This window comes from Scophthalmus maximus, chromosome 12 (genome assembly GCF_022379125.1).
Source record: "Scophthalmus maximus strain ysfricsl-2021 chromosome 12, ASM2237912v1, whole genome shotgun sequence".
Classification (NCBI taxonomy): Eukaryota; Metazoa; Chordata; class Actinopteri; order Pleuronectiformes; family Scophthalmidae; genus Scophthalmus; species Scophthalmus maximus.
In genome coordinates this window covers 1,555,858-1,572,183 of record NC_061526.1, presented here as the reverse complement: position 1 = coordinate 1,572,183, position 16,326 = coordinate 1,555,858, and the positions used below count along the sequence as shown (strand labels likewise).

Below are 16,326 nucleotides of genomic sequence, written 5' to 3'. Positions count from 1 at the left end.
TAGGATTCAACAAACAATGTTTTTCGAATCAGATCTGTTGCACTAAGGTTCGTCAAAAACTTCCAAAGATACCTGGCTGATTTGACCCAGTAAAGGTACCTGTATGTAGCTGTCGCAGTGCAAAGAGACTGCAATGAAAGCTGGGGCCTGTACTACGAAGCGAGTTGAACATATCCAGGATATGTTTTCGTTGTCTGGATTGACTTAACCTACATTGACCATCCTGGATCACCTGAACACCTTATCACCTTATCGATCGCTTATTTAGCACATTCAGTGACCTTAAGCGCTTTCACGTCAAAAGTGATTTCAGACTGTTTCTGCTGCTGAAGCGGGGCAGAGAAGACCTTAATGTGTGATGAAGTAAATCATACCAAACTTTGATCATGAGGAATATGATCAGTGTTTGGATCATCGTTCTAATAAACATGATACTTTTTAGTTTTAGTTACTATTTATCGCCACAGTCTCATCGTTTTGTTACGAGTTGCAGTGATAGAAAAAGAAACTGAAATGATTCTGTCGGGATTCAAAAGCATATTTATTGAATTCAAATTGAGCTCTAATATTACGTATTTAATATTACGTATTTAGTGTGATAATCTTTCCATGTGTTTATAAGAAGTTCACCGTGGACACATGAAAAGTCTGGAACAGCATCATGACTCCACTCATTCATAAATATCTGCTGCGCTCGTTACTCTAAACTCCTTTGATCCTGACGGAATCCTGTGAATGACGACGCTGGTTTCCAGTGATCTGATTGGTCGGCAGTGGGGCTGTTGACAGGTTTCGATCTCTTATCTGGAACATAACGTTAGCCTGTCAGCATACGTAACCATGGTGATTTAGGACGGACAACCCAGAGTTAAAGCTCAAGTTATCTCGATAACCGCAAATGCTGCTTCGTAGTACAGGCCCCAGCTTCCCTTGGGGAGACGGAGGAACATAACATAAGATGTAACACATTCCAACAGGGAAGCTGATACACATAAAGCAGAATATTCTTAAAATCTTACAAATGGAAAATGAATGCGCTTTCCAGTGTTATGAACCGTTCACAATTGCAAAAAACTGAGTGAACCGGGAACATAAATGTCTTCACTCATGATAGCGTGAAGCACTTTTGCCAGCACTGTCACTTTAAATTCGAATCAGGTGACACCAATGTTACGGAGCCTTAACTAAATTAATGCCAGCATTATTTAAGCCTTAAGGCAGTGTCTATATATGATGTTTACTTTATGAAATAATAAACATCCAATTTCAATTGCCTGATAAACACGGACAGGCGAGCACTGTGGTAGGGGGGAACAAAATATTACTTGTACTTCCGGGACACGTCAACGAAGTCGCTGCAACACAGACGAAACTCCCCCCCTGCGTCAGCGGCGACAGACAGTGTTCCCCACAAGCCATGGAGACTTTGTACAGCGTGCCGTTTTCTGTGCTGGAATGTCCGAATATCAAACTGAAGAAGCCGTCGTGGCTGCACATGCCCTCGGCTATGACCGTGTACGCGGTCGTCATCGTGTCCTACTTTCTCATCACAGGAGGTAAATACAAAAGTGCTAAGCTAACGTTAACGACAGGCGGCTAGCTAGCTGGCTAGCTACACGTCGCAGTGTATCGTTTACTGCCAGTCGCCTTCCTTTCTTTTCTTTTTTGTTTGTTTTTGTGCATATGTTTTGCTGATAATAATGTCCGACGCTTTCTGCTTTAATTGCGTTTTGTTCGTCAAATCAGCTCGATGACGTTATTGCTAGCTTTGACCACAATAACACAGACACCGGCTAACCTAGTACCACTTAAGTGCAGGCATCTTTGCTGGACATGCTGAAGTAAAAAAAAAAAAGAAAAACGAAATGTTGATCGGTTGTAAACGAAGAATTTCTGAAGTGGGAAAGGATTGTTCTGTTCAGTAGTGGCTCCTAAATTGTGGAACCAGCTACCAATACATATTAAAAATGTCCCCCTCTGTGGGAACATTCAAATCCGGACACAAAACACATGTATTTACCACCACCTGAGAGGTTTTCTGGTTTGTGCGTTACTTTTATAGTGGTGTTTGTGTATTTTATATTGTGGTGTGTTTTAATTTGGTTTTATGTATTCGTTTGACTAATAATTTCTTACATCTGCAGCGCTTTGGTGAACTATGTTCTGAGAAATGTGCTGTATAAATGAAGTGGATTTGGGATTAGGCGATTACACCGGACGTTGAGTGGTGGGGTTCTTTGACGCCTGATAGAATCCACTTTGCCCACACTGCAGGTATCATCTACGACGTTATTGTTGAGCCGCCAAGCGTGGGTTCGATGACTGACGAGCATGGACACCAGCGGCCTGTTGCCTTCTTGGCGTACAGGTATACCATGAGACATCTCAACACATTTGAAGCACAAAGGTGAGAAAAGCGATGCTAACGCGGCCACGTTTGTCTTGTCAGGGTAAATGGCCAGTACATTATGGAAGGACTGGCCTCCAGCTTCCTCTTCACGATGGGAGGCCTGGGCTTCATAATCCTGGACCGCTCCAATGCGCCAAACATTCCCAAACTCAACCGCTTCCTGTTGCTCTTCATCGGCTTCGTCAGTGTGCTCCTCAGCTTCTTCATGGCCAGAGTGTTCATGCGCATGAAGCTGCCGTAAGTTTGAATCATGTTTCCCCACAGATGAAATAAACATCTTCCGTGTGCATCTTTCACCAGTCTTAAGGATGTGGTCTTTATTGATAGCAAATGATTGGCTTCTGTTCTTTTTTTTCTGAGCTGTACGATGTTTGTTGTCCCCATCATCTTAACAAATTTGTCTTTTATCTTTTCAGAGGATATCTCATGGGCTGAAGACATAGCCCTTCACTTTAACTCAAAGAAAATCGGATGGACGAACGACATTTAATAACCAACACTAGTTCAGCTACAATTATGGATAAACTCAACCTTTTGATATAATCAACAACCAGTAAGGCTGAAAGCACAGACCTTTCTGATGAAATTTGACCTGGCAGCCCTGACAGTCTCACGCTGGCTGTGTCTCATCCGTGTTAAGTGACTTCCTCCTCTTTTCTCCGCTGTTCTCAACAATTTTGCGCGACAGACCCTTCAGCAGACCTCTTCCTGTATGGTTAAATCTAACATCCAATTTTCTCAAATTTTTATAAAGTAGCAAACTTTCACTATACTGAATCTGGATGAATCTGGCTTTTTATTTTCAATCTGCTGGGAGAAGCTAGAAGGGCCTTGCAGTGGATGGGAAAAAAATACTGAAACACTGGAGAATACAGAGAAAGTTACTGGACACAGTTGGGATGGAGCCATTGCTTTGAAACCCAGATTAGCACTGAGTGAATTGTGTAAGGGGGGGTTCTGATTTATGTTAAAGTTGTGATTTTTGTCAAGAAGTCCCAGTGAAAAGCCTTTAACCTGTCAGATGCATTTTTGTACGAGGTTGTGAAATAAAATTTTCCTTTTCAGAGCCCTTTGCAGTCGTCTGTGAGCATAAACTTTTATCATACACGTTGCCTTACTAATACACAGGTTTACATCCTTGCAGCAGTGTAACATGACTCCAGCTGTTGTAATGGATTTAGTTGAGCTGGATTCCACATAAACAATGTCCTTTGTCCTCCAGAAGGTGGCGTCATACATCCACCAAGTCCATCCACAAGATTCAAGAGCCCCAAACTATGAGCTTTTTGCAATTAATGTTTTATAGAGTTTTTCAAATTCAGAAAAAATCTGATCAACTACACAGTTGTTATTGTTTGGTTCAGCACTACATGTAGTGCGCCCTGTTAAATAAAGTGTAGGATTCTGCTATGGAACCACTTGGCGATAACAGGTAACAGGGTTGTGGCGTCTCTTCATGGATTCTCAAGGAGAGAAGGAAAAGGTAGACACTTTCTTCCAGTTAATGCTTCAAATAATCAAAGGCAGTTTTAAGACATTCCATTACATATTCTGTGTAGATCATCACTGGGTACTGAGGTTACCAAGGGCCCAAAAAGTTATGAGGAAGTGCAAATATGGTCATTACACCCTCAGTGACAATAATAAAAGACTGAGCTGGTGCACCCGTGCCCTGCCATTGAAACACTCCTGGGGAACGCAGTTCACGACAACCTTGATAAACACAACACATCAAAACAAGTGAGGACAAGGAAATGCCGACAGCTACCATGAAATTCAATTAACAAAATTTAAATCTAAAGCATAATGTTCTTATTTTTGTTTGTCAATATCTATATTATTTTACTACTATTCATCTTCTATTTTCCCCCAACAGTGGAAAATAATCTCTTCATCATATCAGTTATCAGCGACTCTTAAGTTTGTCTACAAGGTAAGGAACTTCAATGAAAGCAGGGGGGGGGTGATAACTAATATAAAATAACAATAATAAGAGTTTCCAGAGAGCGCAGCCCTCCCTCACCCAAAACTTGCATTCCCATCTCCATCTGAACTACATATGTTTGAAAATATGTATTTGTGAAGATATGACTCAAAATGTCAGGTTTTCCCCCGTCTCAAAATGGTGAAGAATCCGTCCCAAAAAAATGAAATCCTGGGTCCTAGACAAAATGTATCATATGTTACTATGGCAAATAGTCCTGTCTTTAAATAAAAAAAATCTGAACCAATCACATAGCCTCCTTGGCAGAGCTAATAACAAATGACGTGGATACTTTAAACTATCCACATTAAATTAATTGTTCTGTGCTGACTGCTGGGACATCCTCCCCCACTGCACATTGCCTCTCTTCTCCTCCTCTTCCCAGTACGGAGAGTAGCCTGGAACTGAGGAAGAGCTTGGTCTTTTTTTTTTTTTTAACACCAAACATGGGCAGCAGGGAAAGGGATATCTTTCTTGACCAACATGGGAATTTACAACCCTGACCAACCTGTTATTTAAGAACATCAAATGTCAAATAGTTGCACTGATCAAACAGTTACCATGTTTTTTTTTTCTGAAGCTGAGGGGAATAAGATATGCTTTAAAGGCCTTTACTCAGAACGGCTATAAGTTGAAGGGTTCACGGTCGGACTTTACACTGAGGATCAACAAAGTTTCACGTGCATTATATTACTTAGTACGACGTGACTGATTCACCACAAAAACACTGACCAATGTCCGCAATGAGTGAAGCTGTATTTTAATGCAACAGCAATTAAGACACCATTTGCATGTTTTTACATACAAATTTATTTTAAAAAAATCATGATTCTCTGCTATTCATGGTCATGAAACCTGGGCAAGAATAAAAATATACAGTTCAGTTTGCATGGTTAACTTCCTCAATCAAGTTTTTGTCGCAAAGTACAACTATATTCAACACGCTGTGCCGAACAAGTGGCTTGATTCCTAGTGCAATTAACAATACCTGAGAAGACGCTGCAATCTCAAGTCATTCATTACATTATTATCACTGTAAAAACATTCCTCATTAGATTAAACGCTAAGGCACATTTTCCCAACAATCACCTCCAAAATTGATTACGTCTGTTATCAGTTATTTAACTGTGCGAACGATAAAGCTTTCTCGTGAACTAAACACTTCGTGTCATGAGGCCGTTGGTGTGTTGAAGAACTCCTTGATTACTTCCTCTGCTGCGCTAAACCACTGTGGCAGTGGTGTCCGTTTTCATCCGTCGGCAGCTTGAGATGAAATCCTGAACAGATAAAATTGTAATGAAAATCAACCAAGCGGAAATTTACATGACATTCTTTGTACTTTTTGAAGAAAAGGGACACAGAGCTGTGTCGTAGTTAATTCCTGCAAAAGAGGAGATGAAGAGAAGTTTTAGTGCATAAAAACTTCAAGGATAGGTGATATTTGGGACAGGAAAAGAAAGAGGGTTTTGACGTGCAGCAAAGTCGCACTTACCTTTCTTTTCTTTCGTTCTCTGTATTCACTATGTTGGACAGCTTCAAGCCTAACGCCTCCTCAAGTTCTAGAATCAAAGACACGGTAACACACATGAGCCAGAGCTTGTCCAGTGATAGTAGGCTACCATTACACGACCTCGATCTTTTTTAAATAACGCACAAGCTAGAAAGACGACAACGTGCTCTGGCAACAAAAAACGAATTGGGGGAAATGTTACGTACCCGTGAGAATGTGGTCGATTTTCTCCACCGCCAGGTCAGCATCGGCCGTAGTGAAGCACATGGGCGGTTTGAATTTCAGCACATTGCGATGAGGTCCGTCTGCACTGAGGAGGATGTAATCTTCCTTTAGCCTGGAACAATATTCATAAAACATGTTTGCCGCTATTTACAGGTTTAAAAACGGTAGTCATGAAATTTCAAATGGCTTTTTCACAGCAGCTATTTTGACTCGTCATGGAAGGAAAAGCACATAGAATTTCAAGTATTGCCCTATTGTGATTCACTTGTAAAGTTCTATCTATCTATCTTTCGATAGAACTGATCAAGTTATTACTTATACGTCCAACTCAGATTGTGTGAGGTCATGATAATAAGCACAAATGGCATATAATGCAACGTATTGATTTCAGAGGCTGCGTATGGAACGGCTTGTGTGAATGTAGAAAAATTCTTGACAGATTGAAAGGAGGCAGCTACAATGAGCACTCTGCTCACACATTTTTATACATGTGATGCATACTATCGCGCTTTATCATCCCACAGCGAGATGATAAGCCTCGGGGGATATGATATGAGTGTTCTCTTCAGAGCTATCGTAACACTTGTGGAACTTTGCGTCAGGGATATTGCCCGTTTGTGGAAAGACAAACCGCCGTCACCTCGTAGACAATGGTGCTAACATGACACCAAACATTTGTCTGAGCTCTCGCATGTCCACTTACTTATATATGACTTCTTGAGCCTCTGCTGTAGCGGGGGTGAGCTTCAACCTGTCCCTCACCAGCTCAACCCCGACAAAGAGTCCACAGCCCCTGCATGGTGTAACACAATTTGGCTGAGTGATCTTTGCAACGCACTCACAATACATTGTACACATCTGCCTAAATGACATTCCTTGCACAAGTTATTTGACTTTTCCCGAAACATTTACTGGGTCATGATAACAACAAACCAAACAGTACGCCTTTTATGTTAACATCGACCAGTTTCTCAGGGAAATGCAAAAAAAAAAAAAAAGAATCACCTCATACTGTAACTGAGTTTGTGTGCATGTGTGTTTGCCTACCTGATATCTCCTATCAGTGGATGCTTCTCTTTCTGCTTCTCCAGCAGACTGGTCAGGTGTCGCCCCACACGCAGTGCATTCCCCCGGAGATCCTCCTTCTCGATCACGTCCAGGACGGCCAGACCGACGGCACACGACACCGGGTTACCGCCAAACTGACAAATTCAAAACCCACGCAGAAAGGAAAGATTTTCTCACTTTGCCAGGGAGATTATGTAAAAAAAAAAAAAAAAATGAAGTTGTTTGATATATAACAAATGTCCATTTTCTGAGTCATCTTAGGATGTTTAGTTAATAATGGAATGGAAATAATTCCACAAACAATAACCCTGCAACAAAAATACTTAAATACACTCAAAAGACGGGTCAATGAGAATAAAATTATGTTTTGAACAGCTTGCTGGCTTGGTCTTTCCCCCCATAATGAGGAAAACACAAGACAATACGCTTTGCAAATATGGCCTACAACTTAATGTCAAGGACGAGGTCAGGTCAATTCTAGGTAATGTAGGACAGAGAGCAAAGATTGTGTGTCCTCTGTAGTCTCTCTGTTGTTGCTGTTGTTGTTCTTTATTATTATAGATTTCAGTTTAGCGCTCTTACAGTGTTGAAATACTCCATTCCAGACGACATGAAGGCCTCCGCCACCTCTTTGGTCGTCACCACACACGACATGGGGTGGCCGTTGCCAATGGGCTTCCCCATGGTGACAATGTCAGGCACAAAGTCCTCTCCCTGAAGCTGGAAGGCCCAGAAGTGGGCGCCAACGCGCCCGAAGCCCACCTGGACCTCGTCAGCGATGAACAGGCCCCCTGCCTTACGGACGTGCCTGTGGGGGTGCAGCGTGGAGGTAGACGCAGGCATTCACTTACACACTAGGGTTAAACAGTCAAAAGCCGTTTTCACGCATGAACTCCAGACAATGTCGTTAGAAATGGGTGTGTATTTGTTGTTCATCGTTTCGAGCATACTTTGTCGTATGTGTCCCGCACATTTTGTGCACATTGTGCAGTCAGAGAATCCTTTGCAGAAGTCCACATGTAAGGATTTCCACCTGACATAAATAGTTTTAAATTACCCCGAGGCATGGGCTGTGAATATGAATGCGTCGCATGGGTACATACTCTGCCACTTGCTGGAAATAGCCCATGGGGGGAACAACCTGCCCGCCACAACTCTGCAAAGACTCAGCAATAAAAGCAGCAATCTGTACAAGAAAAAACAAAACAGATCAGTTGTACCAATACACAACCAGATCAACAGGTTCAGAGGAGGAGTCCTAGCATAGTTGACCTGGTGGAATCCCCCTTTGTGTCAATTTTCAGAGAAGCAATCATGAATTGCTTTGAGATCGTGTTACCGTAGTTCACAAGCACTCCTGTGTCGATGCATATCTGCACAAACATCCAACACTAACTGCTTAATATATAACTGTGCCCATCTCTGGACAGGCATCACGTCCCCCTCACCGCTGGATGCATGGACATACCCTCCGGGTTGTGCTTTTAAACATTGGATAAAGGGCCAACAAGTTTGGACACAGAGAGTCCCCTACGGCCTACACATGTTCTTGTGATCTAGGATTTTGGCCCTAAAAGCCACTGTAGATTTCTAAAGGTAAAAACAAACTGCCAGGTAGTTTTCATGCTTGAGTAAATTTGAAATGTACATTTTTTTTAAATAAACCATTTTGACTTCATTGTGAAGGCATATCGGATCACTGATCAACTTTAAAGATCCGCTATTTTACCCCTTTTAACACGTTTATATTTGATCTCTGAGGTCCCCAAAACATGTCTTCGAAGTTTCCTTCTTAAAATACCCCTCAGGTCCCTCATACTGTGATCCTCTAAAGACCTCTGAAGCCCTCCATCTCAGCCCTTCTCGGATGAGCTGTTTCTGTGTCTGTAGCTTTTATGTAAATGAGCTTTGGCTGGTTCCGCCCCTCTCAGGAAGTGGATGTGGCCTAGTCTTTCTGGGGCCTCGCCCCTTTGTTTACACTGAGCGAACACAGACACGGCTCGTCTGAGGCGATCTAGCAGAACAACCACACAATTTTGAACCAGAATCTGAAGAAGTAGAAGCTGCTGCAGAGGCGGAGAAGCTGTGGATGCAGCGCAACGTTTCTGAATGGTTAGTCAACAATTGTGTGCATCTTGGTATGTTATTTGGTTTTTGCATTAGTAGATAGTAATATGTAGTTAGCTCTGTAGCTAATGCTAACGGTTACTCTGCACTGTCTTTTCAGTACCGAGAGCATTTCTGTTGAGTAAGCAAGCTGAGGATGAGGAAGTAAACTGAGGATGCTACATGTGTTACATATTGACATTAGTGTGATACTTTGATAGATTCTGACAGAAAACTTTTTTATTTTAGGTTTATAGCTGTCTTGAACAGTGATGCCTATTTAAAGCTTCCTTTGTGTAAATTTCTTTATTACAGTGAACTTATACATCTGTATTTTTAAAAAACTTGTCTGTCAGCTTCACTGTTCTTCAATCAGTTTTCAAAAGTTGATGCTTTGTTTTTTTTCTTGTGTTCTCCCTTGCAACAACTTACCTGTAACAACTTTCCATTACAATGTGTGACAATCTTTGCAAAGCTTACTGCTCATACAGCTTGTCCAGTATCTTGTCAGGTGAATTTTACACACAATATGTGACAATTATATTTTCAATAATTTGAATAAATTGGTTGCATTGTTTTTGAGTATACAAGTTTTCTGTCGGTGATGCTGTATATATAAAACATGAATTCAAAGGAGACATCTTACAGATACTGTATAGCATTTATTCACACTTATCACCCAGGTCCACACAGATTAGACAATGTTCTATCAAAAAATATAATCTGACAAAAAAATGCAGTTACCATCAGTGATAATAAAATTTTATAGGGTTCATTGAATCCATATGAAAAAAGACACCATAGATAGGATGGATGTTTGCAAGAGCTAGATGTTGACTTAATGTCCTTTCCTATTCTTTTAATGGTTACAGGAGCTTTGGGAGCTGGTGCTGGGGCTTTCTTGGGCGGACAATCAGCGTCGTCATTCCAGTCTGTGGATCTTTGCATTCTCGAATGTTGGAATTAGAGCCCTTGGTTAAACCATGTCACATATCTGGCTATGACCTCCTCCTTGTCTGGCCGCTCATACTGTGCAGCGATGGCCTCTGGAATGGGAATTTTCAATATGGCATCCTTGTAGGGTCCACAAAGACTTTTTCAAAGACGAGGTCCATCAAGTCAGCCACATACCCTGTGCAATATTAGACCGGCGAACACCGGGGTGAGCAACGGTGTTCCCCGGCGTCACCCCGGTGTTCACCCCGTTGTTCACCCCGGTGTTCGCAGGTGTAAGCTAAATGAAAACACGAGTACAGGGCCAGATTACCGCTATAACTCTGAATAATAAAGTGGTGTTCAGTCATGCGTTATTCACTCAGCCTGTCCATCAATAGTATGTCCTCTACAACATAGCCACATTAGCTGCGGCGCTAAGGCTAAGCTGCACAGTAAAGAAAAAAAAGTTACAAAGAAATTGTACTTACAGCTCCCGAGTTTAATGATGTCTCCCGGACTGTCGGCAAGGCTCCACTCTTCAGCTTGAGTTGTGAAGCTCATCCTTAATTGTACTGGCCTTGGTTGTGGAAGCAGTCCGAGGTGAAATGTTTGGCACTAACATACAACATTTTGCCGGTTGTTGTGGGGACATTTCCATTAAAAATAAAATGAAACCACCTGGTTTTCAGATCCTCAGATATGGGGAGAATATGGACACTTCTGTGTCCGTTTTTGCAACCAACAACAGAGCAACCTCGTATCTTGGCCATTGTTGTTTACCGGGAGCGAGCTGAACAGCTCTCTTGAGCACATGTTTTGTGAAAGTTGGAGCAAGAAAAAGAGAGAGAGGATGGACTTTTCTGACATTTGGGGGGTCCGTAAACACATAACTAGGGTAAAAAACCATGAAAAGTATTAATTTTCATAATAGGGGACCTTTAATCATACAGCAAAAACTCTACACCACTCAATGTAATCCCTGGCCATTTACTGGGAAAACATACGTTCAATTCACGCAGGCGAGATTGATCTGGTGTTGACTGACATCTGATAACGCAACAGCGTCAAACGCAAACTGTACCTTTCTTCCTTTTGCGTGGACTCCCTCAATGATATCTTTAACTTCATCTGCATATGCCGTTGCAGGATCAGCGCCGCCTGCTCTGTATTTGCCTCTGTACACATCTGGGCTCGGAGCCTGTGCGGGAGGCAAGGAGTTGACTTGATTACCAAACGCAGATTCACAGACCAAGGGCTGCATCCCAAAGTTTTCTGTTAAATAGGGAGCATTTATATACATTTCAAAATGTTTTATTTGATGTAGCCTTACAAACCAACTGCTGGCCCACATCTTAATAAATACTACTACTAGTACATTTATTTCTTGAAAAACTATAATAATCTACTACTACTATAATCGTGCGTTATAGTGCGTATATGTATATATATATACAGACACACACACACACATTTAGTGGTAAAATACATATTGTGAAAATAGAACATAGCTAATGTTTTCCATGGTCTTTAGTTATGGAGTAAAACTTTATAAAAAAATTAGAGAGTTGAGACTTTTTTGTTCTAGGAAATGAAACAATCTTTGATTTGACACACTAAAATGTTAACAGCCTAATTTTTCCTTGTTCTCAGGTAGTGTTTGACGAAAGTCAAGTCTGTGTAGTATGCATGCAACAGAACTCCCTCTAACTGATCAGACTCTGCGGTTCATCTGGTCCAACATATGCGGGGCAACTGTCCATCCACATTTATGTGAGAATGTGTGATGAACCGACATGACACTGTTTCTCAGAGACTATTCTGAATACTCAGTAGCCTGCCACAGCCCGGTACAGCAAGTTGAGTCATGGTGTTTTGATAGTGTGCAGGCAGGTGTACAGGGAGCAGAAAGCACTCACCACATGCACAAATTGATTCTGTTCAAAATCTGACAGCTGGTGGAACTTATACGGACTGATGTCAATGAGCGATGAGACGTGGCCGTGGTACGCACTGCAAACAGAGACAACACAGGTCATGGACAGATATAAGCCTGTTCTCTCAACTGCAACATCACGTGGACGACACATCACATGGACATCACTAAAACCAGGCGGCAGCACTCACTTTTCCAATGTAATGACGTCTTTGTGGCCGCTGTACTCCCTGGCTAGTCGAAGGGCCAGGTCATTGGCTTCAGAGCTGAAGTTCAAAAGGGGCAAGGGTTACTCTGAGTTACTCAGTCACCACAGAATACACAGCTGAAGCCATGGATATCACCTCCACATCAGACATAGTTACATGTTTTCTCTACTGACTATGAGATGGCGCCTAAGTTAAAAACCGCAGTTAAAACCAAGATATTACTGTCATTTCAGACCACAAACATATTTTTCCCTCAAACTATGTTTATCTCTGTCGACCCGTAAGGTGCTGTAAGGTAGCTGAACTCCAGCTGATTAATACAAGCTTGACTTTTTCTTCTGCTGCTTTTGCCATAATTGTGTATTAATGTGTGTTACCTCTGGTATGTCAACGGGTTAGTTTTCTCTCCCAGTTTTGCACATTGAAAATTAAATCCATGAGCTGGAAAAAAGAAATTTCAACGCGACATGGCCAAAAGTAGAATGACATTTGCACGTATATGGGTTTTCATTCCAAAACCATGGGAATTAGTATCTGGCTTTAACTGCTTCCAGTTTTTTTTTTTACAGGGTTTCACACAGGACTTCGCATCACGACTGCAGGGAAATTGCTTCCATTTGGTAGAGCTGTCCCAAACGATTTTTTTTCAAACGATTAATCTAGCGATTATTCTTTCGATAAATCGACTAATCTAACGATAAAGTTTTTTGGCCAGTGGTTTCATTTTCACTTTCATTGTGCAATGGGGTTTTGAGTAGCGAGCCCTCTGACTCGCGCGTGCGTTAGACTCCTTGGTAGGGCTGGGCGATATATCGTGTTTTTAAAATATATCGGTTTATTTTCAAACACGATATAGGATAAGACAATATCGTGTATATTGAGATTTATGTTGCGTTAAAATAACGTTATAAGTTTCTTTCGCGGAGCCGCTAGTTCGCCTGTTTCTCCTCTCCCTGTCTGTCCCTCGCACACAACTTTGCCTGGCCCCACCCCTCTTCTTCTCTGAGCCCCTACCCTACCCACTCACTCAAACAAGTCCTGCATTTAGCACCAACACTGAAACAGACACAAACGAGAGGAAAGCAGCCGAAGATTATTACAAATACTGGCTCGATCATTCGCAGATGGATTCCAAGTTTCAGATGTGTAGAGAATCCTGCAAACAGTTTGCAACTAAAAGTTCGAGCATGACGAATCTCTACCATCATTTACAACAGCGCCATAAACCGCAGTACGAGGAGTGTGTAAAACGCCGTGCTTGCAAGAGTTAATCTAGTTGTTTTGGGCGACTCATCGACGCAAATTATTTGAGTCGACGAATTTATGTAGTCGATTACGTCGACGAGTCGTCCCAGCCCTACCATTTGGACACAACGCGTTCGTGAGATGGGGGACCGATGCCAGTTTGCATTCCAGGTCCACCCACATCACTCAATTTCCTCACCCAAATGTGTCACAACATTATTTAATTAACCTTGCTTTGGTGGAGCTAAAGGGCCCAACTCAGAAAAACCACCGGCACTTAAGTATCTGGATAAGCATCTAGGTACTTTTAATGGGATGTATTTACCCAAGGAGGTTATGTTTCAGTTGCCATTTGGTTGTTTGTCTGTCTTTACTCAAAAACTACTGAACCAATTTCCATTACATTTTGAGGTTTTGGTGAGGCACGATCCAAGAACGTGCCGGAGCGAATGCGGAGGACGTTGAGCTCGTGGTGGAGGACTGTTCTCTCCCGGCACCCCACCGGTGTTCAGCGTGCAATCAGAGTGACTCCGCGGAAAACCTTTGCCTTGTTTCGTCAGGTTTATAACTTCTCTCTGCTGGTGTTGTGTGCATAATGGGTTGTGATGCATAACACACCAGATCATTCCTGTTCGCACACTGCAGAGCTTCAGCAAGTGGTGTCAATAAGTAACCACACCACTCCTGTCTGTGTCTATGCTAAGAATGCTATACATGCATTATAGTATGCGTTTTTTTCCCCAAACATCGGAATACAGTTGTGGTACAGTCACTTTTAGCTTTTAAGGGGATGTTAAGTTTTCTCATTTAGCAATCCAGAATCCTGAAAGTGTAAGTTGTTTTCACTTGATGACAGTAAGCCCGATAGCCGTACCTGTTTGGACTATAGCCTTTTATCTTACAACTTCGGAGCAACTTCTATTGCTCCTCTTGTGGACGGTCCACCTCAGACTACAGTTGATATGACGCATGAATCAAAAGGCCAATTGGCTCCGTCAGTCGATTAGCCTCCAATAACATTATTATTGTCTGTACAGTGCCTTCAGTTCACCTCGCCTCCCCACGCTTTAAACAAATACGTCTGGTTTAAGTTCTGTTTGTGTTGCTTTTGTCGATTGGGGAGCGGCAGAAAAAATAAAAATGCAGACATACCCAGAATTGACAAAATAGCACACTGACAGCTTGTCAGGCAGCGTGGCCTGTAGCCTCTGCGCGTACAGCACGAGTTTGTCGTGCAAGAAGCGCGAGTTGGTGTTGAGCAGTTCCATCTGCTGCGCTCCCGCCTTCACCACGTCCGGGTGACAGTGGCCCACTGCGTAATGGAGGAAAAAGATGCGTTGGAACTGGACAGAATCGCACCTCACGGCGAGTCCTCACATAATCTGACTGTAATGTGAGGCCAAAAGGAAACACGACTGGATGGCCCTGATTGAAATTGAAGAGTGTGAATTGCTGACGAGCGGGAGACATTCTGTTTGGCGACTCCTGTCTCTGTCTGCATGTCTTGCAACATTTTGAAATAACGTTGCATGACAGCTATGTAGAGCAGGGAAGTTTTTACCAAACACCTCTAGCTTTGATTCTACATTTGAGTGGCAGCATGACACAAGTTGCCCGCCAATAGAGGACAAAACAATTCCTTCGAGGTTTTTCGATTTGTGATGGAGGTTGATGGGGGAGAAAATAAATCAGATGTACAGATTGCTCCTGCATCTTCATACCCGTGTGTGTGTGTGTGTGTGTGTGTGTGTGTGTGTTTACCATGAGCCACGTTGTTTATGCAGTCCAAGTAGCGCCGGCCCTTTTCGTCGTACATGTACTGGCCTTTGGCTTGCACAATTTTGATGGGGTCGTGGCTGAAGAAAATCTTACAGGACGGCCTGCGGAAGAGCTCAAGTCAACACGGGGGGCACGTGTACAAAGCGTCGCCTGCGCACATGCACCGCTCTCCGGCTTGATTGCCGTAACTGCAAATACAACGTAATGCACACACGCGCTGCTTAGCTACTGATGTGTTAGCTAACTACAAAATTATCAACTACATTTTTATAAAAAATTTTAATTTAACTTGGTGTATTGTGGAATAGAATCCTTGAAATCTCGGTGTGCTTTTTTTTTTTTTTTTTAACTGTTAACTGTAACTGTTCTAGAAAAAAACCAGACATGAATATGACATTTGACTGCGACACGTGTGATGTCACTGCTCTCACCCTATGTGCTTCTTCCTCAGGTCCACCGTCTTCTTCTTCTCAAAGATTTCCATGAGTAGAAAGGCCGCCGACGACGACGACGCGCGCCTCCCTCCCCACCGAACGAAACGAGGGGCAGTGGCCGCAAGCTCCGACACAGCGCGGCCTTTTATACGCCCGTGGGCGCGCGCTTGCGCGAGCGCGCGACTGCGGCGGCTCGCGCCACCTACCACTTCGCAGCGGTGACGAGCGGCAGGTGCCTCGCGCGCCACTGACGTTCGGAGTACGGCTATTTCAGCAGCTATTGAACATCGGTCGAAAGTGTAAAGTTTTGGTCTATGTTCTCAAGTGTTTCCATTTTATACGACTTCAGAGGCCGTTTCTTGTTGTTGTTTTGTTTTTTTTACTCCACTACATTTATAAAACAGCTTTACAATGGGGGAATGGTGAACCTAGCAGACTCATAGTTGACACTGTCAAATTTATATGGCAGCTATAATTAGAGGACTCA

The 16,326-nt window shown here is 42.6% G+C and overlaps 2 protein-coding genes and 1 long non-coding RNA gene across 5 annotated transcripts; 2 read left to right on the top strand and 1 right to left on the bottom strand.

Annotated features, from left to right (window-relative positions):
• The first annotated feature begins 993 nt into the window (after positions 1-993).
• On the top strand, positions 994-3,476 carry ostc (oligosaccharyltransferase complex subunit). The gene is made up of 4 exons (XM_035614507.2): positions 994-1,556; positions 2,275-2,368; positions 2,450-2,647; positions 2,827-3,476. The coding sequence occupies exons 1-4, from the start codon at positions 1,418-1,420 to the stop codon at positions 2,843-2,845; spliced, it is 450 nt and encodes a 149-aa protein (XP_035470400.1). The 5' UTR covers positions 994-1,417; the 3' UTR covers positions 2,846-3,476.
• A 1,657-nt stretch (positions 3,477-5,133) lies between these two features.
• etnppl (ethanolamine-phosphate phospho-lyase) lies at positions 5,134-15,994 on the bottom strand. Of its 2 annotated transcripts, none has more exons than XM_035616133.2 (13): positions 15,837-15,994; positions 15,388-15,506; positions 14,779-14,938; positions 12,364-12,438; positions 12,156-12,249; positions 11,321-11,437; positions 8,301-8,383; positions 7,780-8,005; positions 7,177-7,331; positions 6,833-6,922; positions 6,111-6,241; positions 5,887-5,953; positions 5,134-5,775 (listed from the first exon to the last, which is right to left on the bottom strand). In XM_035616133.2, exons 1-13 carry the CDS (start codon positions 15,887-15,889, stop codon positions 5,769-5,771), a joined length of 1,377 nt encoding a protein of 458 aa, XP_035472026.1. In that variant the 5' UTR covers positions 15,890-15,994; the 3' UTR covers positions 5,134-5,768. The 2 variants fall into 2 exon arrangements, with proteins under 2 accessions (XP_035472026.1, XP_035472015.1); XM_035616122.2 differs by having other exon boundaries at positions 5,134-5,671.
• Positions 7,325-10,606, top strand: LOC118289266. 2 transcript variants are annotated; one of them, XR_004786039.2, is made up of 3 exons: positions 7,325-8,026; positions 8,628-9,309; positions 10,176-10,606. It is a non-coding gene; the product is annotated as an uncharacterized LOC118289266 (long non-coding RNA). The 2 variants fall into 2 exon arrangements; XR_004786038.2 differs by having other exon boundaries at positions 7,325-9,309.
• Positions 15,995-16,326: the final 332 nt, after the last annotated feature.

Coding starts and splice junctions, on each gene's coding strand:
- ostc (XM_035614507.2), top strand. CDS start 1,418: ATGGAGACTTTGTACAGCGTGCCGTTTTCTGTGCTGGAATGTCCGAAT. Junction 1,557..2,274: donor CTACTTTCTCATCACAGGAG/GTAAATACAAAA, acceptor CCCACACTGCAG/GTATCATCTACGACGTTATT. Junction 2,369..2,449: donor GTTGCCTTCTTGGCGTACAG/GTATACCATGAG, acceptor TTGTCTTGTCAG/GGTAAATGGCCAGTACATTA.
- etnppl (XM_035616122.2), bottom strand. CDS start 15,889: ATGGAAATCTTTGAGAAGAAGAAGACGGTGGACCTGAGGAAGAAGCAC. Junction 12,439..14,778: donor TGCTATTTTGTCAATTCTGG/GTATGTCTGCAT, acceptor TTTGAACTTCAG/CTCTGAAGCCAATGACCTGG. Junction 5,672..5,886: donor GAGAACGAAAGAAAAGAAAG/GTAAGTGCGACT, acceptor TTATCTGTTCAG/GATTTCATCTCAAGCTGCCG.